The sequence below is a fragment of the Panthera uncia genome (assembly GCF_023721935.1).
Source record: "Panthera uncia isolate 11264 chromosome A1 unlocalized genomic scaffold, Puncia_PCG_1.0 HiC_scaffold_16, whole genome shotgun sequence".
NCBI lineage: Eukaryota > Metazoa > Chordata > Mammalia > Carnivora > Felidae > Panthera > Panthera uncia.
This window is the reverse complement of record NW_026057576.1, coordinates 1,123,797-1,148,925: the sequence shown is the minus strand read 5'-3', so window position 1 is coordinate 1,148,925 and position 25,129 is coordinate 1,123,797. Positions and strand designations below refer to the sequence as shown.

Here is a 25,129-nt window from a genome sequence, read left to right as displayed (position 1 = left end):
CCGCTTCCGACACCGGCTCCGGAGCCGCGGCGCCCCGGCCCGACCTGCCTCCCGGCTGCCGCGGAGGGCGCCCCCCGCGCCCCCCGCGCCCCGGCCGCCGTCCAGCCGAGCAGGTAAGCGGGTGCCAGGCGCGCGGCCGCAGGCACGGCGGCCCCTGGGTGCTGGCTGCGGGCTGGGGGACCGGGGGGGGGGGGCGACGGGGGGCGCCGTCTCGGCCCTTGGCGCGCAGGCGTTGCCTCCGAGGGCCCCGCGCGGGTGAGGTCTGCAGCCCGTCGCCCTCGTCGCCCTTGTCGGCGACCGCTCCAAGGTGGGCCCTGTGGCCGCAGGGCACAGTCGCCCTCCCGGCGCCGGGCGCCGGCGGGGGTGGGGGTCGGCGCGTTGGGGTTGCCCGGGGCAGCCTTATCGGCCGGGGACCCGCATCCTCCCGCGACCCCCGGGGCCACGTCCGGATGCCGCCCCGCAGCGCCTGGCGTCCTCCGCGCGCCCGGAGGAACGAGGATGGACGGGTCTGACTTTTACCCTGGATGGTCCCCCTTCGACTGGCACAACAGGTTTCATAAATACACCAACCGTGTGTATAAGCGGCCAAGGTGCGGGCCTGGGCCCCTTTCCCCCACTTGCTTTGCCGCGGTTTGGATTTTCTTTGCTTTCACCGAACACCGATGAACCCTGCTTGGAACTTCCCTGCTCGGGGCAAAGGAAGGCCGGTTCAACCGGGCTGGTGGATAAGTCCCAGGTAGAAGTGACCCCTTTGGCTGCGTGATGCGCGCCCAAAGAACTTGGGAAACGCAGATGACAGCGGTGCAATTACTGGACAATTACTGGACAACAGTAATTAAGTGTCGTTGGTGACACATCTCGGTTGAAAGGAGGAGGCACCAGAAGGGACTTCCTGTCTGCTGAAGGAGCAGTCCCAGGTGTTACCTGTATCCTGTGTTTGACGGGGGAGCGGGACTCACCTGAGGTGAGTGTGGCCCCAATGCTGTCAGGGACACCTGGCCCAGCAGCCACCGTGGCGTCGCCCAGGTGGAATCTCCCTGTCAGTTTAGGGCCTGATTGAATGTTACCGCGCATCATTGTTCTTTCCCCTCAGTAGACATTATGCCACAGAAGTATTTTCTTGCTCCAGTTCTAGTCGAATCTAACCAGTGTTCTAGAAGAAAATGTCCTGCCCGGATGCAGTTTCCTTAGAATCCCGGGATGCCGCTCAAACTGCTCCTGTGGAGAGCTTTGTCTGCGGCTTGGACCAGGCTGAGGCTTTGGGGGTGATGTCTGGATCCTGCCAAGGAGGGGAGAAGGAAGTCATGAAGAGAAAACATCAACACTCCCTAGCCTGTGACGTAACTGGGGTGGGGGAGGGGAGGGGGTGCAGGGCTCCCCATCCCTGCCCCGCAGAGACCCAAACTGGGAAGATGCTGATCAGTCCCGCTGCTCCACTGGTGTTTTTATTTTAAAACAAACCCCGGTACAGGTAACAGCGAATTCCTTTTCTTTTTCTCACTTTCCTGAATTACAACAGCTTTGAGAACGAAAAGACCCGCGGAAGGTCTGACTAAGCACTTCAATGGGGTGAAAAGAAACTTCTTGCTTGCAAACCCTCACTGTGCATCTTTGATTCAACCTGAATATTCCAGGAGCTATGAGTAGTCTGTAGACATTAGTTAAAATGTTAAACAGAATAAAATGGTGGGAAAATAATTTTCAACGCACGTGTCTTAGCCATGAGGACATAATCCTCCCAATGGCTACGTTAAGATATATTAAGATTTCTGTTTAACTTGCTTGAACGGTGAGAATGTATGGGCCCACAGAGTGCCTTTTCCTTTTTTATTTTCATGGACATTCAACTCAAGGTAGACTTAAATCTTTGGAAAGGGCACAGGTTTGCTTGAATGAACAGAGACTGCTTAATGGAAAATTTAACTCTTTGAATTCTTTTCTTTTTTAAAAAATATTTATTTTTGAGAGAGAGAGAGGGACAGAGCACAAGCAGGGGAGGGGCAGAGAGAATGGGAGACACAGAATCCAAAGCAAGCTCCAGGCTCTGAGATGTCAGCACAAAGCCCGACACAGGACTCGAAGTTGGGAACGGCGAGATCATGACCTGGGCCGAAGTTGGACACTTAACCGACTGAGCCATCCAGGAGCCTCAACTCACTGAATTCTTAAGTGGATTAAGAAATACGTGTAATTCTATGAATTGTCCATGCTTCTATTTAGACTACGTGGATAGAAAAAGTTCTTTCATTTTTATTGAGTTAATTTTGAAGAAGTACATAAACCCTAAATCCATTTTAACACAACCTGTTACTCTGAAAGGACAGTTGATGACATTTTAAGTCATTACATTTATTTTATTTATTTTTTTTTTTAATTTTTTTTTAACGTTTATTTATTTTTGAGACAGAGAGAGACAGAGCATGAACGGGGGAGGGTCACAGAGAGAGGGAGACACAGAATCTGAAACAGGCTCCAGGCTCTGAGCTGTCAGCACAGAGCCCGACGCGGGGCTCGAACCCACCGACCGCGAGATCGTGACCTGAGCCGAAGTCGGACGCTTAACCGACCAAGCCACCCAGGTGCCCCTAAGTCATTACATTTAAAGGACAACCTAAGGTTGTCCCCAGGAAGACCTGGATATCTGTTGAGAGACAACAGATATAGATTCTTCTTGATTAAAGAGTTTGAGATTTTTTTAGACTGCCGATTTGAGGGAGAAAAGAGCATATCCAGTTTTTCAAATTCCCTTACCCCCTTTTTTAAGGGAATGGGCTCGAGGTTTGGGATTGGGGATCACAATTATGATCTTTGATAGGGGAAAGAATCTACATTAAAGATTTTAGTTTTTTCGTTTTATTTTATTGGTATATAAAGTAAGAAGCATCAGGAAACTGGCGGCCTCTAGACTTCCATCATAACAGTTCTGGGGATAAAGAAAAACACCCACAAAGGTCATGCAATAGACACGTGGGGAGTAGTTCAATGAATATGGCCACATCTACTATTTTTCCCTCAACAGGTGACACCCTCACTGACCTCCAGAAACTGCGTAGAGATTTACATTCGTGTCGTTACTGTGCCCTGTTGCCTTCTAAGCAATCAGATGGTGTAGAAGAAAGCCTGAACCCTTGAAGAGGGACCCTTGCCCTAATTCTCCTCCAGGCCAATACCCTGTGACTCCTTGGAAGTAAGGCTCGGATGTGCTTGTTTCGCTCTGACATTGTCTTTCATCAATATAAATCTCTTCAACTACCTAAAGCTACTGTGGAAATCGGGAGGGATGTGCTCTGTTCTCAGGCCTATCAGATATTCAATGAATATCTTTGAAAGGGTTATCCAAATGGGAATAGAACTTTCTAGAAAGATGATTTCCACCTCTTGGAAATCTCATTGGTGTCTGCTAAGGGGTAACACTATAATTGTAAAGTTTTAGTTTTCGTTCTGTCATCAGTGAAATTTAAGATGGCATTTTTAAGCCAACTACTTAGGATGAAATTTTTAAGTTTTAAAACAATCAGAAAATCGTATTGCTGAAGCAGAATGCCCATAGACTTAAATTATTTGAATTATAAAACGGAAGAACAATCTAACTTCAGAATACTGTGTGTATCATCAGAATGAGATCAATTGTTTACCTATTCTTAGAGCAAAGTATTCCAGCCTGGAGCTTTCGTATCAAGAATGCAATGTTTTCACCACGATTAGATATACCAGAAAACCAAAGACAGTTTTACCTTTGTAACTTGAGGTGTAACCACATTCTTGTACGGAGACAAGACTATAGGAGCGAGGCATATGTATTATTTCCTTAAAAGAGAGCCAGAGAAGCTGGTTTAAAATAAACCTCTCTGGTTGGCAAAGAAAGAGTTAATATTCTACTTTTTGTTGAAAAGTCTCCTCCCATTGGCTGCAGCCTGCCTAAAGCATGAAAGGAAAGAGGTATTTTGTTTACCGACACTAATTGCGAAGGGTTTCAATGGATGCGGTTGTTTTGGAAAGTAATTTTCACAGAGTGTTTGGCCATCAAATCTGCAACCACAGTGCTGATGGAAAACTACCCCAAGAGTTACATTTTTATAGGGCAGACACAGAGGGGGATCCGGCCGGTGGGCAGTCTCTTCGCCCCAAGCCAGAAGTGGCTTTAACCCACTGAAAGGCCAGGTCAGGAGGAGCAAGTGGAACCAAATGTCCTCCTTTCAGCCTTGCTGAGTCTTCTGCCCTCTGTCCGCTCCTTCCTCTCCTGGGCTCCCTGAGTGGGCAAAGTGTCCTGGGGGCAGCCAGGCATTACCAGTGGCTGCAGCAAAGTGTCAGGAAGTTTGGGGCGGTCCCTTTCCCTGACTGGCTCCTCATAGTTGTGAGGCGGGCTGTCCTTAGGTTCTCAACACTCAGAGAGTGATATGCAGGACCCCTGCCCCGGCTTCCTTGGTGAGGCCCTGAGGAAATGATGTGGACTGGACCAAAGAAAGTTCTTAGTGTAGGAAACATGGGCCAATTCACTCAATGGCTTTCCTGCTGCGCACTTAGGGCAAGGGAGCAATGGAGATCATGGACAGAGACTATGGACGGAGACTATGGACAGAGACTATGGACGGAGACTATGGAAAGCAGTGCTTGCTGTCGAGCCGTTTCTACTGTGATCAGTGATAGGGCCTCTGTTGCTCCTGCAGGAAGATGCTACAGATCAGGTGGTTTGCCATTAGCCTGATCGTCTTGAGTGACCGGTAGGCAGGACACACCCGTATTTGGGTTTAATCACTCATTTTTCTTAGTGTCCTAGGCATCTCTTTTTCTCCCTTTAAAGGCACAGGTAAATTGCTGATTTTTAGTGGAAGTCAAAAGTATTGTAAAATAGATTATTCTCTGTTCAGCTTTGCTACTTTGATAGAGCTTCAGAATGTGTAATTTGGGCACCCAGAAAAGCCAAAAGAAATAAAACTGTTATCATAATTGTCCCTGTTTTTTTGTTTTGTTTTGTTTTGTTTTTTAAGAAGGAGAAGACCTAAGGTGCAGATGTCAAGGGTCCTGCTTCTAGAAAGCTGGGACCATATTCTTGTGGGGAAAGCCTCTTGACCCCTCCAATGACTTCAGCCTTTCCAGATTCCTTCGGACTGAGTTGTCCTTTGACACCTGATCGGTTTGCTTGCTAGAAGAGCAGGTAATAGGTGACCACAGGCGTGTCATTGTTCAAGAAGGCGGTTGATAAAGAACTCAGAGGGAAAACACAGCCTTCTTACCTTTGGAGGAGTTTAAATTCTCTGCACTTTGGAGGCTTTGGGAAAATGTGAACTTTTATTTGATAAATCAAAAACTTGTTGAATGTGCACTTAATTAAACCAAATTACAATGGGAGATGTTCATTGGTTAGAGAACGTCTTCATTTCATAAACAAACCAGAGTGACCCCCTAGGTGAACAGCTCCTGTAAAATATGTGTAAACATCAGGTTGTACGAGTCTCTACCTCCTGAAATGCTTCCGGGATAGAAGAGCAACAATTAGGAAAATTTATTATAATGACTTTCAGTAGGGACTAAAACTTAATTTTATAGTTTGTATTACCCAAGGTGAGTTTTTAACATCGAAGATACATGTACTGGGGACACTGAAAATCTCTTTCTCAGAAAGTACACACTAGCTCCCCACCGCTCTTGTACTACGTTAGAAATAATTTTTAGGGGCATCTGGGTGGCTCAGTTGGTTAAGGGTCAACTTCAGCTCAGGTCATGATCTCATGGTTTGTGAGTTCGAGCCCCGAGTCTGGCTGCGTGCAGATAGCTCGGAGCCCGGAGCCTGCTTCGGACTCTGTCTCTCCCTCTCTCTCTCTGCCCTTCCCCGCCCCCCCTTTCTCTCTCTCTCAAAAATAAGTAAACATTAAAAAAGAAATAATTTTTAAAATAATTTCTCTTTGATAAAGAAGGGAGAGTAAAATAAGAGTTTCTGCCTTTTATCTGCTATCAGTTCAAATTATACCATCTGCTCCAAGCATTGGGCCCACCCCTTTCTTTTCTTTTGACCCAAGTTTATCATATTTTTCTTTCTTTTTCATGTTTTTTTAAATTTTATTTTATCTTATTTGATTTGATTTTATTTATTTTTTGCCTCATTCAGTAATTAAACCTTTTGACACTGTTGTTACAAGCCTGGGCCCCTCCATTGTGTGGGGGGGTTGGGGTTGTCTTCCATCATCTTGTCAGTTGAAGATCTGAGCTCCTCAGAGCTGCTGGCAGTGTCCACCCCCCCCCCTCAGAATTATCTGACACACTTTCGAGCCCTTGCCCCCCCAGCTCTGCCTTCCAAGTCCTCAGCTATGGAATTCTACCTCCCTTTTCATTTTCATTGAAAAATTAATATGCTTCTCAAAGTCTAAGCTAAGTTAAAACCACGATTTGAGTTTTCCTATCTGGGCCACAATGGAAGCTTTAGTTTGGATTCAAGACTTCAAATGTTCTTGTATTCTGTGCTAGAACTTTCAGAAGACTCCCATGGCATTTGAACAACTACAGACATTTTGAGGTTCTTTACTGCTTTCTGGCCAGTGGAGTTGGAATGGGCCGATACGCACTGAATCCTCCAGAATGATTTTTCAGCTTTCTTATTCCCAGCTCCACCTCCTTCGCCTTGGCGCCTGCCTGCAGGGTCTGGGAGCCCTGAGTAGTCTGAGGGTGCTGGCTTGTTAAGTGCTGGTTTTTAACTCCTTCTTCTGGATTATTTGAGGAAAGAATAAGCGTCTGTGAGATTCTGCGATCACTTTAATTATCCTGCCTTCCGGTGACTTGTTCATCAAGTGCAAGTACAGGTGCTGAAGGGCCGCCTCAAGGTCTCCTCCCTATTGCTTTCTCTTTGAGATGCTCTGTGCTCCCAGCTTACCTAGTTGTGATCTAACGCCTTAAACTTCGTGGGATAGGAACGCATCTCTGAAGCTCTTCCCAGCGCCTCTAGCCCTGACGCCCCGACATCCCCCACCTGCTCTGCATCTCTGTTCAGAGCCTACTCAGCCCTGGGAACTGGACTATGTCTTGAGATGCAAAGGTGAAATGGCTGACATCTATATACAATAGACACTCAATAAATGCTCATGGTAGGCCTGGGGATCGTTATTTACTTGGCTTTGGCGATGTGGTGCGAGGAGGGGTTTTCCTATAATTGGGCTCTGTGTGCTTCAGCAAGAGAAGGCGGGGGAGAAACTCACGGTGCAGAAACTTCTAGCTATGCCCCCGCTTGCCCTCCACTCCCCTCCACCTCCACAGCATGTGCCCCCTACTTCCCCTGCCCAGTTCGGACAGGAGGAATACACACACGTGTGCAAGGTGTGTGGTGGCATTATTTCCTCGGGCCTTGTGTCCTTGTGAGGAAAAGGTAGTGTCTAAAAGCCAAACCAAGGGCAAAGACAAATTTCCCAGAAAGCCAGCTAAAATGGAGGTCTGCCTTTTATACTACAGAGCTGGCTGACTTCATTAGTGTCAACGAAGGGTCTTGCTTCTGGGGCACACGTTAGTCCCTCGTCCGGAGACGCAGTGCCTAGCACTCCTGGGGACGCTGAGGCTGCCTCCTGCTACCTAGCTGCTTCGAAGAGCAGCACACGTGACTCAGGGGAGGCAGAGCTGTGGGCCAGAGGAGGGGCCCAGGAGGTCGAGGGGTCAGCCTGAGGAGAGGCCTGACCCCAGCCCTCAGTCAGATACAGGAAGGTCTCCCTAAGACCAATGACATAAAGGACTTTGGTGTCGCCCTCAGCCCCTAAAAAGGTTTGACAAGCTGTGTGAGTCTGTTTCTCTGAAAACAGGGACTTCACTTTCAAAAGATTGCCAGAGTGGCGTTGTTTCGTTTAAGGCAAACGCTGATTCATTCTCTCGTCTTCTGCAGCAATGTAGGGTCAGAGGGCATATCCATGTGAACTGTAGCAGAAGTTCCTGTGGAAGTCAAGAGCGTTTTCTCTCAGCACGCTAAGTCAGTGCTCAGTCAGCAGGGAGGGGAGCCCTACCTGGCAGCAGCCACTGGTTCCCTTCACCCATGGCTCCTGGGGCTTGAGCTGTCGGGGAGGGAGCGTTGTCACCAGTCCTGGTTACCATGGAAACAAGTGACCGCTTTTCGTAAAAGCTCATGATACTCTTTTGGAAGAGGACCTTCCAGTGGCGTGTGACGTCAGGGCCCCTAAGAACACAAGATTTCAGCAAACGATGTTATTCAAACTAGAGACGGCCATAAATATATCGTATAAAGTAAGCTAACAAGTATTGGGGGTCCCTTCCCCCTTCCGAGTCTGCTGGGTACGCCACAGTAGGTCATTCCCATGATTAATTTTTTTTCTCTTCAATAAGCCACTTAATAAGATCCACTGTTGAACTTCCATGATCCCCTGGGCAAAACGAAAACTGATACAATACTTAAACTCATGGTGGATAAGAGAAAACTTGGAAATGTATTTGTTTACCTGAGTTCCTGGGTTAACGTCCAACAGCAACCTAATATATAATCTGAATTCAGTGGAATCTGGATGATCTGAAACCTGTAACAGTTATTTCTGATTCAAAATGTTAGAATGCTTTTAGAGTGGGCATTCCTTATCAGAAAACCTACTAACCTAGGGGGTTGAAGTTATAAAATATCACAGCATCCTCTTAGGGAAATTTGCTTCCGTCTGTAATATAACCATACTATTTCATAAAACCCGAAGGAGCTTTCCATTAGTTAACCTTTGCTAATGTTTTCTGTTTAGGAATAAGCCAACACAATGGACTGGGGTACCCTGCATACTTTCATCGGGGGTGTAAACAAACACTCCACCAGCATCGGGAAGGTGTGGATCACCGTCATCTTCATTTTTCGCGTCATGATCCTCGTGGTCGCCGCTCAAGAGGTGTGGGGTGACGAGCAGGAAGATTTTGTCTGCAACACGCTGCAGCCAGGGTGCAAAAATGTGTGCTATGACCACTTTTTCCCTGTGTCCCACATCCGGCTGTGGGCCCTGCAGCTCATCTTCGTGTCCACCCCGGCCCTGCTGGTAGCGATGCACGTGGCCTACTACAGGCACGAGGCCGCCCGCAAATTCAGGCGAGGAGACAAGCGAAATGAATTCAAAGACCTCGAAGACATTAAAAAGCAGAAGGTCCGGATAGAGGGGTCCCTGTGGTGGACATACACCAGCAGCATCTTCTTCCGCATCATCTTCGAAGCATCCTTTATGTACGTCTTTTACTTCCTTTACAACGGGTACCACCTGCCCTGGGTGTTGAAATGTGGGATTGACCCCTGCCCCAACCTTGTTGACTGCTTTATCTCTAGACCTACTGAGAAAACCGTGTTTACCATTTTTATGATTTCCGCATCTGTGATTTGCATGCTGCTTAACGTGGCCGAGCTGTGTTACCTGCTCCTGAAAGTGTGTTTTAGGAGATCAAAAAGAGCACAGACACAGAGAAATCACCCCAATCATGCCCTAAAAGAGAGTAAGCAAAACGAAATGAACGAGCTGATTTCAGATAGTGGTCAGAATGCGATCACAGGCTTTCCAAGCTAAACGTTTCAAAGCACGGTGTAGCCGACTCATAACAAAAGTGGTGTCTTCTCCTGAAGGCAATGCCCACGTAAAAATCCCCTCTATAGACTGAAGACTTTGTCTTTATAAATGGCTTTCATAATCCATAGACACTTGCGTTAACTTTTTCTAGAATAATTGGTGCAGTAATACGCAACGTAGTCGAGTATGTGGTCCGTCTCGGAAAACTAAGACACGATTGCCACTGTGCCTTGAAGTAACCTTAACACGTTAAATGGACTGTCTTACTAGGTGTTTCCCGAAAATTGCGTAACTGTTGTTGGTAAAGAACATTTATCTAGAAATTGATACTTTGATTAGTAAAAGGTATTTTCATAGGATTGGAGGTTTTAGTTCTGACTTTGAATTCATATATTTTTATAATGACTGGTCTCTCTTACCTGGAAAAACAAACGATGCTGGCGTTGGGATGGTGCCACACGATCTACATTTTGAACTTGTAGAGAGTCTACCTTGTCGTCAATAGCGTGTTGTGTGGTCTGCTGACAAATCTACGAGCTGTCGTGATACTCTTAAGGTGGACATTGGTCATCGTACGACACGTTCTTACCGCTTTCCGAATGTAGACAGAGCTGTACGGGGGAGCGGGGCGCTTCTGAACACTGGCCGATGTGCGGCCGTGGCGAACGGCCGAAAGGAGGGCGCTCGCCTCAATAAAAGATCAGCCCGTGGCTTACCTTTCGCACGCGTGGCGGGTTTCTGTTCGTCCGGCCTCCGCGCAGCCACCTCGCGCGAGGACGCGTCGGTTGGGTGGCTTTGCCGCGTCGGCCGCCGGTTGCGCGGGTGGGGGCGCCCGAGAGGTCAAGGCGGACTCTCGCGGCCTCTTTCGAACGAGCCGAGCCGCGGTCAGCAGCCCGCCGGGCCTCGGCCGGCAGAGGATCCGGCCGCGTCGGGACACGCAAAATGCACCCCCGCCCCGGGTCGGGGCAGCCTGGGCAGAGCGGAGGCTGAGGAAGCGGGCAGCGGCTGTCGGACAAGGCTCGCCTCAGAGGACTCGCTCGTCACCGGCGCCCCTCGGTGCGTGTGACCGAGATACGCGCCCGTAGCTCCCTACCCGCAGGCCGGGACGCCTTTCTCTTCAGAGGTTCCCAGACCGAACGCGGATGCCGTTAGCGTGGGTGCTGGCGAGTCAGCCGGTCACAGTCCGGCCGCTCGAGCGTGAAAACACTACACGCACGTGCGGCCTCCGCGTGAAGGGACGAGAGCAGCTCGGTACGTTCCGCGCGAGGAAACCTGCCGGGCAAGAAGCGAGCACGAGGGCTTGACGTGGCGCACGATTCTAAGACCTCCCTCCAGAAAAACGGGATATTCTCATTTTCTTCGGAGTCCAGAGCAAACTCCACACATACCATTTCATCCACAACTATCTCAGTATTAATCTATAAAGACCAGGACTACCTTGTGAAACAAAACTACAACTCTACCATCAAATTAAAAAACCTGGTGAGCACGCGTAACTCCCGATGTCCCTTAAATTTTTTTTTTAATTTTTTTTAACGTTTATTTTTGAGACAGAGAGAGACAGAGCATGAATGGGGAGGATCAGAGAGAGAGGGAGACACAGAATCCGAAACAGGCTCCAGGCTCTGAGCGGTCAGCACAGAGCCTGACGCGGGGCTCGAACTCACGGACCGCGAGATCATGGCCGAAGTCCGTCGCTTAACCGACTGAGCCACCCAGGTGCCCCATATTATTTCCTTTTAAATAGCTGTTCAAATGAGTATCAGATGAAGGGCGAGGGGGAAATGCCAGGGGTAGACAAAACCACCTTGGTAACAACCCCGGTCTGCATCAAAGAGGAACCTCCTTCCTACCATGATCTTGGAACTCCTGGTGCCTCGCCCGGCGGGACCCCTGGTCAGCCCCTCCTTTCTTACTTTCCATCTCTTTCTCTTCTCCGGTTGGTTTCTGCTCTTTAGCCCCCCTAACACTCCTTGCCTCTGGAGCCGTCCCTCCACGCCACCCCACAAGGTCAGGAGTAGTGGCCACGCCCTCTCAGCCCACTCACTTCTCAGCACCTTCATCTGGGCCCACCTGGCCACTGAACCCAAGCCTCTGTCAGCGCCAGTGACTTGCTGAACACCGAAGCTGATGGCTTCTCACCGGTTTTCATCTTCGTAAAGCTCCTTTCGAGACCTTTTTTGTTTTTGGATTCCAAGACCCTGCCGGCCTAACCTTGGGTCTCCACCTCGAATGGCTCCTGGTCTCCTGCACTGGCTCCTCTCCCTCTCCCACCCCTGGAGAGAAGACCTTTCCTTTTCTCTCCCTGTGCTCCTCTTTGGCAATCTCCTGTCTGCACAATTACCCTGAGATACTGTCACACTTTACAGAGAGGTTAAATAACGTGCCCCAGACTTGCCTCATATGTAGCAGAGCCAAGGTTCAAACCAGGTCCGACTCTCTCTGAAGGCAGTGGCTTCACGACCGTGTTGTGCCGGCAACCACAGCTCCGTGCTGGGTGACTGCGTATAAGGTATGATGTGGAGAAACCCCCTGCACCTCTCACCCAGCTCCAGCCGATGATCGAGTCGTGCTTTTTCGCTTTCCCAGGAGACTCTCACCTGCTTGCCCCTCACTCTGGATTCCTCTGAAGCAAGTCCCAGACACATCGTTTTGCTGGTAGATATCTCAATACGAGTCTTGTAAGAGTAGACTAATCTTTTAAAACTAAAACACAATGCCACCATCACGTTACAAAATCCAGTCGTGGTTCATAATTCCCCAACTGTCCTGTAAATGTTCCTCTTCTTTTTCTCATTATTTTAAGATAATTGGAGAATCACATGTAGGTGTAAGAAGTAACACAGAGGCCCATGTGCCCCTTGAACTTTCTCTCAACGGTAATATCCTGTGAAACTATAGTACAAGATCTCAACCACCGTATTGCCATTGATCCAGTCAAGACGTAGAACGTTGCCATCACCACAAAGATCTCCCATGTGGCCCTTTTATAACGACGCCCAATTCTCTCCCATCCCGTCTCCACTCATCACATCCCTTTTTGATTCCTGGAAACCACTGATCTGCGCGTCATTTCTATAGTTTTGTCATCTCAAGAACATTATTATAAAAGAAATGATACACTATGCAACCTTGTGAGATTGGATTTTCATTCCCCCGGCATACTTCTCTGAAGATTCGTCCAGGTCATGGTGTGCACTGATAGTCTATTCCTTTTTGGCGCTAAGTAATGTTCCATGGTATGAATGTGCAGAGTTTAACCATTCACTCATCAAAGGACATCTGGGCTGTTTCTAGTCTGTGGCCTATATGAAAAATACGAACAGGTTTTTCAGTGAACACATTTTCATTTCTCGTGATAAACATTCAGAAGTTCGATTGCTTGGCATACGGTGGTTGTACATTCCATTTTGTAAGAAACTGCCCAACTGTTTTCCAGAGCAGCTGCACCATTATACATTCTCACCAGCAGTGTATGAGTGATCCGCTTCTTCCTCATCCTTGCCAACATTTGGTGTTGTCACTATTTTTTATTTTAGCCATTCTGATTGATGTGTTCAATTTGCATTTCCATAATGTCTAATGAAGTTAAACATGTTTTCATATGATTATTTGCTATTTTTATATTCTTTTCATTTTCTAATTAGACTGTTTTTTTTTCTGTTGAACTTTGATAGTTCTTTATATATTCTAAATACTAGTCCTTGGACAGAAAGTAGTTAGCAAATTTTTTCCTACTTTAGCTTTTCTTTTCATCTTCTTAACAAGGTCTTTTCCAGACCAAAAGTTTTACATTTTGTTTGTTTTTTTTTTTATTTTTTTAATGTTTATTTATTTTTGAGAGACAGAGACAGAATGCGAGTGGGCTAGGGGCAGAGAGAGAGGGAGACACAGAATCTGAAGCAGGCTCCAGGCTCCAAGCTGTCAGCACAGAGCCTGACATGGGGCTCGAACCCACGAACCGTGAGATCATGACCTGAGCCGAAGTCCAATGCTCAACTGACTGAGCCACCCAGGCACCCCAAAAGTTTTACATTTTAATGGAGTCCAATTTATCGAGTTTTTTTTCTTAGATGGATTGTGGTTTTAGTGTCAAGTCTAAGAAGTCTTTGCCTAATTCAAGATCCCAAAGATTTTCTTTCTTTCTTTTTTTTTTTTTAATAAAAGCTGTATAGTTTTAGGTTTTACATTCAAGTTTGTGGTCCATTTTGTGTTGAATTTTTTATAAGGTCTGAGATTTAAGTTGAGGTTCTTTTTTTGCACGCAGATGTCCTGTGGCTCCAGCACCCTTTTTCTTTTTTTCATTTAAATTTTTTTAACATTTATTTCTGAGAGATAGAGAGAGACAGAGAATGAGGAGGGGAGGGACAGAGAGCGAGGGAGACACAGAATCTGAAGCAGACTCCAGGCTCTAAGCTGTCAGCACAGCGCCCAACGCGGAGCTCAGACTTACGAACCATGAGATCATGACCTGAGCTGAAGTAAGTTGCTTAACCGACTGAGCCACTCAGGTGCCCCGCTCCAGCACCCTTTGATGAACATGCTATCTTTCCTCCGCTGAGTTGTTTTTGCACTTCTGTCAAAAATCAATTGTTTATATTTGTGTGGAGCTATTTCTGGATTCTCTGCTCCGTTCCATTGATCTGCATGTCTATTCCTCCACCATTACCAAATAGTCTTGATTATTGTACTGTATAAATCACCCTTGAAACCTGCTAGAGTGATTCCTCTCTCTCTATTCTTCCTTTTCAAGTTATCTTAGCTCTTCTAATTCATCAGCCTTCGCATATACATTTTAGAATCATTTTGTCTGTGTCTAAAAAGTCTTGGGGGGGGTTGGTAGAAATGGCATTAAATCTGGATATCAGTTTGAGGAAAATCAACATCTTCAAATATTCCTATCCATACACACAGTATGTTCCTCTACATATATCTTCTTTTATTTCTTTAATCAGCAGTGTATAGTTCTCAGCACACAAGTCATATAAATGTTTTGTTAGATTTATTTTAAGTATCCCATTTTCTTTTATTATAAATACTTTTTTATTTTAACTTCAGAGTCCATATGTTCATTGCTAGTATAAAGAAATAAATGGTTTGGGTATGGGGATTTTGTTCTGTTTTTGTATTGTGTGATCTTGCATTGCAAAAATCTAGGAGATTTTTGAAGATGCCTTGGGATTTTCTGCATAGACAACCATATCATCTGCAAGCCGGGACAGTTTTATTTCTTCCTTTCTGTTCTAAATGTCTTTTATTTCATTTTCTTGCCATATTGCACTCTCTTCTTTTCCCCTTTGTCAGTCTTGCTAGAATTTTTGTCAATTTTATTGATCTTTTCAAAGAACCAGCTCTTTGTTTCATTAATTTCTTCTATTCTTCTTCTGTTTTCAATTTGATTCCTGATCTTACCTTTATTATTTCTGTCTTTCTGTTTGTTTTGAGTTTATTTTGCACTTTGTTTTCTATATTCCTGATGGGGAAGCTTAGATTATTGACTTGAGTCTCTTTCTCTTTTCATTCCGTGCTATACTATTCCTTATCATAATTCCTTTAACTGTGTCCCACAAATTTGGTATGTTGTAATTTTTTGAGAGAGGAATCAAGAGAGAGAGGGAGCATGCACCTGAGTGGGAGAGGGGCAGAGAGAGAAGGAGAGAGAGAATCCCAAGCAGGCTCCATGCTCAGTGTGGAGCCCAGAATGGGGCTCAGTCTCACAACTGTGAGGTTATGACCTGAGCCAAAATCAAGAATCAGATACTTAACCAACTAAGCCACCCAGGTACCCCAATATGTATTTTTAATGACATTGTCTTTTTATTGAGTTTTGAGTATTCTTTTTTTTTTTGAAGCTGCAATGTTTTTTTCTCTCTCTCTTTTTTTTTAAATTCCAGTATAATTAACATACAGTGTACAATAGTTTCAGGTATACTGCAGACTGGTGCAAACACTGTGGAAAACAGTATGGATGTTCCTCAAAAAAAATTAAAAATAGAATCATGATCCACTAATACCACTCCTGGGGATTTACCCAAGCAATATGAAAACACTAATTGGAAAAGATATATGCATGCCTATCTCTAGGATTATTTACAATAGCCAAGAAGTGGAAGCAACCCAAGTGTCCATCAATAGATGAATGGATAAAGATGTGATATATATCTCACAATAGAATATGTGTGTGTGTGTGTGTGTGTGTGTGTGTGTGTGTGTACACACACAATGGAATATTGCTAGACCATAAAAAATAGTGAAGTTTTGCCACTGCAAACACATGGATGGATCTAGAGGTTATAATGCTAAGTGAAATAAGTCAGTCAGAGAAAGATAAATACCATATGATTTTACTCATATGTGGAATTTAAGATAGGCTTTATTTTTATTTTCATCCAATACAATGTATTGACCCATGATGGTTTATTTTTTTAATTTTAACACTAAATTTTTATTTAATTTATTTTTTTAATTTACATCCAAGTTAGTTAGCATATAGTGCAACAATGATTTCAGGAGTAGATTCCTTAGTGCCCCTTACTCATTTAGCCCATCCCCCCCCACAACCCCTCCAATAACCCTGTTTCTTCTCCATATTTAAGAGTCTCTTATGTTTTGTCCCCCTCCATGTTTTTATATTATTTTTATTTCCTTTCCCTTATGTTCATCTGTTTTGTATCTTAAAGTCCTCATATGAGTGAAGTCATATGATATTTGTCTTTCTTTGACTGACTAATATCACCTAGCATAATACCCTCTAGTTCCATCCACGTAGTTGCAAATGGCAAGATTTCATTCTTTTTGATTGCCAAGTAATACTCGTGTGTGTGTGTGTGTGTGTGTGTGTGTGTGTGCACCACATCTTTATCCATTCATCCATCAATGGACATTTGGGCTCTTTCCATACTTTGGCTATTGTTAATATTGCTGCTATAAACATCGGGGTGCATGTGCCCCTTCAAAACAGCATACCTGTATCTCTTGGATAAATACCTAATAGTGCAATTGCTGGGTCATAGGGTGGTTCTATTTTTAATTTTTTGAGAAACCTCAAAACCTGGAAAACAAACTGCTAGAACTGATCCATGAATTCAGCAAAGTTGCAGGATATAAAATCAATGCACAGAAATCAGTTGTATTCCTATAGACCAGTAATGAAGCAACAGAAACAGAAATCAAGGAATCTATCCCATTTACAACTGCACTCTGTTTTCCAGAGTGGCTGCACCAGTTTGCATTCCCACCAGCAGTTCAAAAGAGATCCTCTTTCTCTGCATCCTCGCCAACATCTGCTGTTGCCTGAGTCATTAATGTTAGCCATTAACAGGTGTGAGGTGGTATCTCATTGTGGTTTTGATTTGTATTTCCCTGATGATGAGTGATATTGAACATTCTTTCATGTGTCGGTTGGCCATCTAGATGTCTTCTTTGGAGAAGTATCTATTCATGTCTTTTGCCCATTTCTTCACTGGATTTGTTTTTTGGGTGTTGCATTTGATAATTTCTTTATAGATTTTGAATACTAACCTTTTATCTAATATGTCATTTGCAAATATCTTCTCCAATTCTGTTGGTTGCCTTTTAGTTTTGCTGATGGTTTCCTTTGCTATGCAGAAGCTTTTTATCTTGATGAGGTCCCTTTTTGCCTGCTTTCTCCTCAAGGATTTTGATGGCTTCCTATCTTACATTTAGACCTTTCATCAATTTTGAGTTTATTTTTGTGTGTGATGTAAGAAAGTGGTCCGGGCTCATTTTTCTGCATGTTGCTGTCCAGTTTTCCCAGCACCACTTGCTGAAGAGACTGTCTTTATCCCATTGGCTCTTCTTTCCTGTTTTGTCAAAGATTAGTTGGCCATACATTTGTGGGTCCATTTCTGGGTTCTCTATTCTGTTCCATTGATCTGAGTGTCTGTTTTTGTGCCTGTACCATACTGTCTTAATGATGACAGCTTTGTAGTATAGCTTGAAGTCCAGGATTGCGATGCCTCCAGCTTTGGTTTTCTTTTTCAAGATTGCTTTGGCTATTCGGGGTCTTTTCTGGTTCAATACAAATTTTAGGATTGTTTGTTCTAGCTCTGTGAAGAATGCTGGTGTTACTTTGATAGGGATTGCATTGAATATGTAGATTGCTTTGGGTAGTATCGACATTTTAACAATATTTGTTCTTCATATCCAGCAGCATGGAATATTTTTCCATTTTTTTGTGTCTTCTTCAATTTCTTTCATAAGCTTTCTATAGTTTTCAGTGTATAGATTTTTCCTCTTTGGTTAGATTTATTCCTAGGTATTTTATGGTTTTTGGTGCAATTGTAAATGGGATCAATTCCTTGATTTCTCTTTCTGTTGCTTCATTATTGGTGTATAGGAATGCAGTTGATTTCTGTGCATTGGTTTTTATATCCTGCAGCTTTGCTGAATTCATAGATCAGTTCTAGCAGTTTTTTGGTGAAATCTTTTGGGTTTTCCATATAGAGTCATGATGGTTTATTTAGAAGTGTGTTTTAGTTTCTAAGTGTTTGGAGATTTTCTTGTTATCTTTCTGTCATTGATTCTACTTTGATTCCACTGTGATCAGAGAACATGCTCTTTATTATTTCAACTACTTTAAATGCATTGAGGTTTGTTTTATGGCTCATTTACTAAGAATATCTTTTTATTCTAATGTTTTTCACATCTGTAGTCTTGCTAACCCTGAGGAAGTTGCTCCTCCCATGGCTAGCTAATTCCCAAAGATAGCAAACAACTCCCGCATGAGTGTATCTTTCATATGCAAACAAATCAATCCAAAACTCATAGCCTCAGCCACATTTTTTACCAGGCTTTCAAGGACTCTCACATTCTGGGCCACTATCCACCTGCCTAATCATCCCAGGGCCAGATACCAGACAACAGGCTGAAATTTTTCAAAGCAGCCAATCCTAAGACTGTTTACCCTGCCTTGCCTTTCCCACAGAAACAACAGTGAAGAGTTTTGCCCATATTTCTTCACACCCTTGCTGTCTCCTGCTGACTCTGGTGCTTCCCCCATGTGGCCCTTCATGGTATGCTGTGCCCCCTGCTTCCAGAGAACTGTGAGTTAACACTTTTTCCTTCACAACAGTCATTTCCAAGTCTGCATGTCTTATACTACCTGATTAAAGCAAATCTTGGATACATTTAAAAACAACCAGAATATGGTCTATCTTGGCATATGTTTCACAAGCGCTTGAAAAGAACATTCTCTTGCTGTCAGATGAAATGTCAATTAGATCCTATTGGTTGATGGTGATGTTGAGTTTTTCTAAATCCTTGCTGATTTTTTTTTTAATTTTTTTTCAACGTTTTTTATTTATTTTTGGGACAGAGAGAGACAGAGCATGAACGGGGGAGGGGCAGAGAGAGAGGGAGACACAGAATCGGAAACAGGCTCCAGGCTCCGAGCCATCAGCCCAGAGCCTGACGCGGGGCTCGAACTCACAGACCGCGAGATCGTGACCTGGCTGAAGTCGGACGCTTAACCGACTGCGCCACCCAGGAGCCCCCCTTGCTGATTTTCTGTCTAGCTGTTCTATCAGTTGTTGAGAGAGAGGTGTTGAAGTCTCCAATTTTAATTGAAGATGTGTCCATTTCTCCTTTCAGTTCTATCAGTTTGAGCTTCGTATATTATTCAGTTCTGTGTTTAGTGCATACACATTTAGGATTGCTATTTCTTCCTATTCAATTGCCATTTTTATCATTATATGATGTCCTTCTCTGTGTCTGATGACTTTTTTGTTTATTTTATCTGATATTAATACAGCTATTACTGCTTTCCTTTGATTCTTTGCTTATGTCTTTTTCCATCTTTTTACTTTCAACCTACCTATGTCATTATATTTAAACTGAATTTCTTATAGACAGTACCTAGTTGGGTCATGTTTTATAATCCATTCTGTCATTATGTCTTTTAATTGGTGTATTTAGACCATTTATATCTAATGTAATTATTGATAATGTAAAGCTTAAGTCCACCACTTTGGTTTTTTGTTGTTGTTGTTGTTTCCTGTTTCTTACATCTATTTTTTTTTATTTCAGTTTCCTTTTTCCTGACTTCCTGTGGTTTGCTTAAATGCTTCTTATAATTCCCTATTTATTTATCTAGCAGCTTTGCATGCATCTTGGTATAGCTCTTTTAGTGGTTGCTTTAGATATTACATTATATATATAACGTCACAGTCTACCTGCATCATTATTTTACCAATTTAGGTGAAATATAGAAATCTTACCTCCCATTCCATTTCTTTACCTTTCTCTATAATTGTTTTAAACATTTCCTCTCCATACATCTAGAATCACATTAGAGAGGGTTATAGTTTATGTTCCAACTGTCAAATTTAGAAAACTCAAGAGGAGAAGGAAATTCTATTGTATTTACTCATATTTTTGCTTACTATATTCTTTATTCCTTCCTGATGTTCTAAAGTTCCTTCCTTTATTTCTTTTCTATATAAATATCTTCCTTTAGCCATTCTCTTATGATATGTCTGTTAGTGAAATATTTTATAAATGTTCTTTCATCTGTGAATGCCTGGATTTCCTCTTTATTCAATGAAGAATATTTTTGCTGGTATTAGAATTTGTGGTTGACTTAAAAAATATTGTGCCACTTCCTTCTGGCATCCATGATTTCTGATGAGAAATCCTCTATAATTTGGATTGTTTTTCCCTATGATTAAGGTATTATTTTTCTCTGGCTGATTTCAAGATTATTTTCTTTGTCTTTAGTTTTCAGACATTTATTTATCATGTATTTTGGCATCGTTTATTTGGATTTATCCTCTTTAGTGTTAACTTCTTTAATCTGTGGGTTTATGCCTCTTGCTAAATTTGGAAAGTTTTCAGCCATTATTTCTTTGAGCACTCTTTTTAGTCCTGCCCTTATCCTACTCTCCTCTGGAACTCCAATGACACAAACATTAGGGTTTTTATTATAGTAATACAGGTCCCTGAGAGTCCCTTCTTTTTTTCCATTCTATATTCTCTTTCTTGTTCTGATCAAGTGGTTTTTGTTATTATAGCCCACTGATTCTTTTCTCTCTTCCATCCCTCTGCTGTTGAGCCCACCCACTGAGCTTTTCATTTGAGTTAATGTGTTTTTTAGCTCCAAAAATTTCAAATTCGTTCTTTATATCTTTTATTTTTCTGCTGAGACTTTCTATTTCTTGCTGAGGTTTTCTATTTTTCATTTGTTTCAAACATGTTTGTTATTGCGTGTTGAAGTAGTTTCATCATGACTGGTTTAAAATTTTTATCAGATTATTCTAGCATTTCTGTCATCTTGGCTTTTGCATCTATTGATTTTATCATTCAGTTTCAGATCCTGGTATGATAAGGGATTTTAGATTGAAATTTAGACACTTTTGGTGTTACATTATAAGATTCTGGATCTATTTCATTTAAACCATTTATTTTAACTGGCTTTCTCTGACACCACAAGAGGGGAAGAAGGATGGGGTGGGCACAGTCGCATTACTCTCAGGCGGAGGTAGAAGTTCAGGTTTTTCACTTGACGTCCATTGACACTCAAGGTGAAGAAGGGCCCCTCTTTACTTCTGGGAAGGGATGGGGTTTCCATCTCCCAATGTGATCTCTACTGACACCTTGGTGGTTGTGGCCTTGTTATTAGTGGGCAATGGTGAAATCCCTCGCTCTCCACTAGGCCTCCTTTGACACCAACTCTGGGGGGTGGGGGGAGATACGTCATGACTTCCTGATGGAGGTAGAGTTCAGGCTCCTCACATGGCATCCACTGAAACCACAGGCTATGGGACCCTTTTTACCAACCAGTGGATGAAAGTCCCAGCTCCCTACTTGGCCTTCTCTGACACCACCCCAGAGGGGGTGTTGGGACAGCTCATTGTAGCCTCACTAAGTCTAGGCTCCTTTTTTGGCCTTTACTGGTATCAACGTGAGGATATAGGTTATTTCTCTGATGCTAGCCTGGAGTAAAGCAGTCATTGTCTAAAACTTTTCTGTCTTGCTACGCTTCCCTTTTCCTGGCCCTTTGGCTAGAGGCAGAATGTTTATCTTGGATTTTTAGGTTTGGGGGATTTTGTCTGCACCCGTTGGTATTTTGGATTATTGGCTTCTTCAACTCCAAGTCTGAGATTTGTGATGCAAAAAGAACACCTAGGCAAACCCACCACCATGTGAGTCCCAAGGTCCCTCCCTGGTCTGCCTTCTTCTCTCCACTTTTCAGGGTCTTCTTATGTTTTTGTTTCTATAATTTCCAAGGATTTTAGTTGTACTTGGCAAGAAGAATTGGGAAAAGTACATCAACTCCATCATCCTGGGAGCAAAATATTTCTTTATTTTTAAATAGTAGTTTAAATAGAAATCAATGAAATCTGTATATTGCAGTTAGTTAATATGTCTCTCAAGCCTCTGTAATCTACTGGTTCCCCTACTCCTCTCTTTATTTTCTTGCAACTTTTTGTTTCTGAGAAGCTAGATCATTTGTTTCCTAGAGTTTCTCATAGCCTGGACTTTGCTGATTGCATATTTGAGGTATTTAGTATGTTCTTCTATCTTTTGTATATTCTATAAACTGATAGTTAGATTTAAAGGCTTAGGAGATTTTTTTTCCTTTTGCAAGACTGTTTTATAGGTGGTATTATATATTCCCATCAGAAGGCATATGTCTTGTTGTCTCCCAGTGGTGATGTCAGCAACCATTAATGGCCATTACCTAGCTACTTTAATTTATTACAGGTTTCAAAATGGGTTATTCAGACTAATATTTCAAGCTATCTCCAAGAGGCGTCCAATAAAGACTCTGTGGACACCTCAAACTTATCATGTAAAAAATGGAACAAATTATTTTCCTCTGAAGTAAGAAAACATCCGTTTACCTGGGTTTTTTACACTGATTAAAGACATTCTCCCCAGTCTCCCAGGTTTGGCCCCTTAGTGCAAGACTGACACTCACAGAGGCCGCAACAACAAATGGGTAAAGTAGCCAATGGGTTCTCTCCAAAGATGGCAGCTGCTTCCCAGCTCTGGCTCCTTCTTGATTTATGATACTGTGGGTCCAGTGTTACTTGATCTTTCAATCAATGCTAGAAATTGGTGTTTTTATGTAAAAATTTACTGATTTTAAAATGGCAACAAAGGTTTTTTTTTTTTTTACAGTTCTTATTTTTTTTATCATTTTTTTCATCATGATAAGCGTACTCTTTAATCCCCATCACCTCTTTCCCCCATCCCACACCCATCTCCCCTCTGGTAACCGTCAGTGTGTTCTCTATAGTTAAGAGTCTGTTTCTTGGTTTGCCTCTCTTCTCTTGTTTTTTCCTTTGCTCATTTGTTTTGTTTCTTGAATTCCACATATGAGTGAAATCATATGGTATTTGTCTTTCTCTAACTGACTTATTTTGTTCAGCATTATACAGTCTAGCTCCATTTATGTCGTTGCAAATGCTAAGATGTTATTCTTTTTCTTGGCTGACTAATATTCCAGTGTGTGTGTGTGTGTGTGTGTGTGTGTGTGTGTGTGTGTCACTTTTATCCGTTCAACTATCAATGGACACTTGAGCTGCTTCCATAGTTTGGCTATTGTTAACAATACTGCAATAAACATAGGGGTGTGTGTATCTCTTTGAATTAGTGTTTTTGTATTTTGGGGGTAAATACCCAGTGCGATTCCTGGATCATAACGTAGCTCTATTTTTAATTTTTTGAGGAACCTCCATACAGTTTCCCACAGTGACTGCACTAGTTTGCATTCCCACCAGCAGTGCATGAGGGTTTCTTTTTTTCCACATCCTTGCCAACACTTGTTATTTCTTTTGTTGTTGATTTTAGCCATTCTGACAGGAATGAGGTGATATCTCATTGTAGTTTTGATTTGTATTTCCCTGATGATGAGTGATGTTGAGCATCTTTTCATGTGTCAGTTGGCCATCTGTATGTCTTCTTTGGAGAAATGTCTGTTCATGTCTTCTGCCCATTTTTTAATTGGATTCTTTTTTTTTATATTGAGTTGTATCAGTTCTTTATGTATTGATTTATTGGACATATTTGATATATATCAGATATATCATTTATTGGATATATCATTTGCAAATATCTTCTACCATTCAGTAGATTGCCTTTTGTTAATTGTTTCCTTCACTGTGCAGAAACTTTTTATTTTGATGTAGTCCCAATAGTTTATTTTTGTTTTTATTTCCCTTGCTTCAGGAGACATATCAGAAAAATGTTGCTATAGCCAAGGTTCAGAAAGATTACTGCCTGTACACACTTCAAGGATTTGTATGGTTTCAGGTCTCACATTTAGGTCTTTAATCCATTTAGAGTTTATTTTTGTGTGTGTTGAAAGAAAGTGGTCCAGTTTCATTCTTTTGCATGTGGCTGTCCAGGTTTCCCAACACCATTTGTTGAAAAGACTGTTTTTTTCCCATTGTATATTCATTCTTCCTTTGTCAAAGATTAATTGACCATATAATTGTGGGTTTAATTCTGGGTTTTCTATTCTATTCCATTGATCTATGTGTCTATTTTTATGCCAGTACCGTACTGTCTTAATTACTACTGTTTTGTAATATAACTTGAAATCTGCAATTGTGATATCTCCACTTTTGTTTTTCTTTTTCAAGATTGCTTTGACTATTTGAAGTCTTTTGTGATTTCATATAAATTTTAGGATTGTTTGTTCTAGATCTGTGAAAAATGCTGTTTTTAAAGCTAATATTCTGCAGGTCAAAAGAAGCACACGTTCTGCAGGTCAAAAGAAGCACACGTGTGGGCTGGGGACAGCTTGGGAGACGTGATGTGAGCCCCCTCGTTCTCCCTCCTGACTCCTCCCTCTGCCAACAGAGGCCAAATCATACCTCCTACAGCTCCACGTTGGATCTCGAGTGCCTCTCCCTGCTACCCTGGCATCATTCCCTCTTTGAGGGACCTTACCAGTGGCTTTCCAACTAGCCTTTCCACATCTGTTACTCATTCCCTCCAGTTTCCAGGGTCATTCCACTGAAACCTGGATCTGGGCCGGACACACTCACTCAGCAAACTCATACTAAGAGGCTCCTGGGAGTCAGGTTCTGTATTGAGTGTCAGGGGACAGAATGATGACTGAGATATTGTGCCTCTTTACAGTCTAGTGGAGGAGCTAGAGCTACAAACAGAAAATTCTAAAATAATGTGAAAATGCAACAATATGATGGTGATAAACCAGGAGTCAGTGGAAGTCGTTGGGGTGGGAGGAGGCAGCCAACCTATCTGGGCAGTGTCCTGAAGAAGGTGAGTCTCAAAGGATGATTAGAAGTTAAGCGGGAGAGAGGGGAGGAATGGAGATTTCTGACGAGATATGGAGGAAGCAACACGGCATACGCAGGAGTAGCGATTTAGTGTGGCTAGCCCCTGAAGTGCCAGGGAGGGAGTGGTGACGGCTGAATCCAAAAGTGGGCAAAGTCACCACTGAACACAAAGTAAAATCCCAAATCCTCTGACATCAGCAAGTACTTCCAGGTTTCTCCCACTGACGTCTCCGTGCTCCCCACCCCCAGTCTGCCCATGTACGCACTCTGGTTCCTGAGGACTGCTTATTTATCCCCACCTCTGGGCATTGCACCAACTCTCTCCTGCCTAGAATGTCCTCCCTG

At 43.2% G+C, this 25,129-nt stretch overlaps 1 protein-coding gene and 2 long non-coding RNA genes across 4 annotated transcripts in view; 2 read left to right on the top strand and 1 right to left on the bottom strand.

The window, feature by feature from the left end:
- Positions 1 to 261: 261 nt before the first annotated feature.
- LOC125933653 (uncharacterized) lies at positions 262 to 10,638 on the bottom strand. 2 transcript variants are annotated; one of them, XR_007461044.1, is made up of 4 exons: positions 10,229 to 10,638; positions 9,932 to 10,123; positions 7,977 to 8,146; positions 262 to 1,279 (listed from the first exon to the last, which is right to left on the bottom strand). It is a non-coding gene; the product is annotated as an uncharacterized LOC125933653 (long non-coding RNA). The 2 variants fall into 2 exon arrangements; XR_007461045.1 differs by lacking the exon at positions 262 to 1,279 and adding an exon at positions 2,838 to 2,923.
- On the top strand, positions 3,091 to 9,644 carry GJB6 (gap junction protein beta 6). The gene is made up of 2 exons (XM_049646707.1): positions 3,091 to 3,187; positions 8,712 to 9,644. Exon 2 carries the CDS (start codon positions 8,727 to 8,729, stop codon positions 9,510 to 9,512), a length of 786 nt encoding a protein of 261 aa, XP_049502664.1. The 5' UTR covers positions 3,091 to 3,187; positions 8,712 to 8,726; the 3' UTR covers positions 9,513 to 9,644.
- Positions 10,639 to 10,641: 3 nt separating the features above from the next.
- The window catches only part of LOC125933654 (uncharacterized), a 38,210-nt gene continuing 23,722 nt past the window's right edge, over positions 10,642 to 25,129 (top strand). Inside the window, exons 1-2 of the long non-coding RNA XR_007461046.1 lie at positions 10,642 to 10,994; positions 18,460 to 18,577. This is a non-coding gene — a long non-coding RNA (uncharacterized LOC125933654). The remainder of the gene's footprint in view (positions 10,995 to 18,459; positions 18,578 to 25,129) is intronic.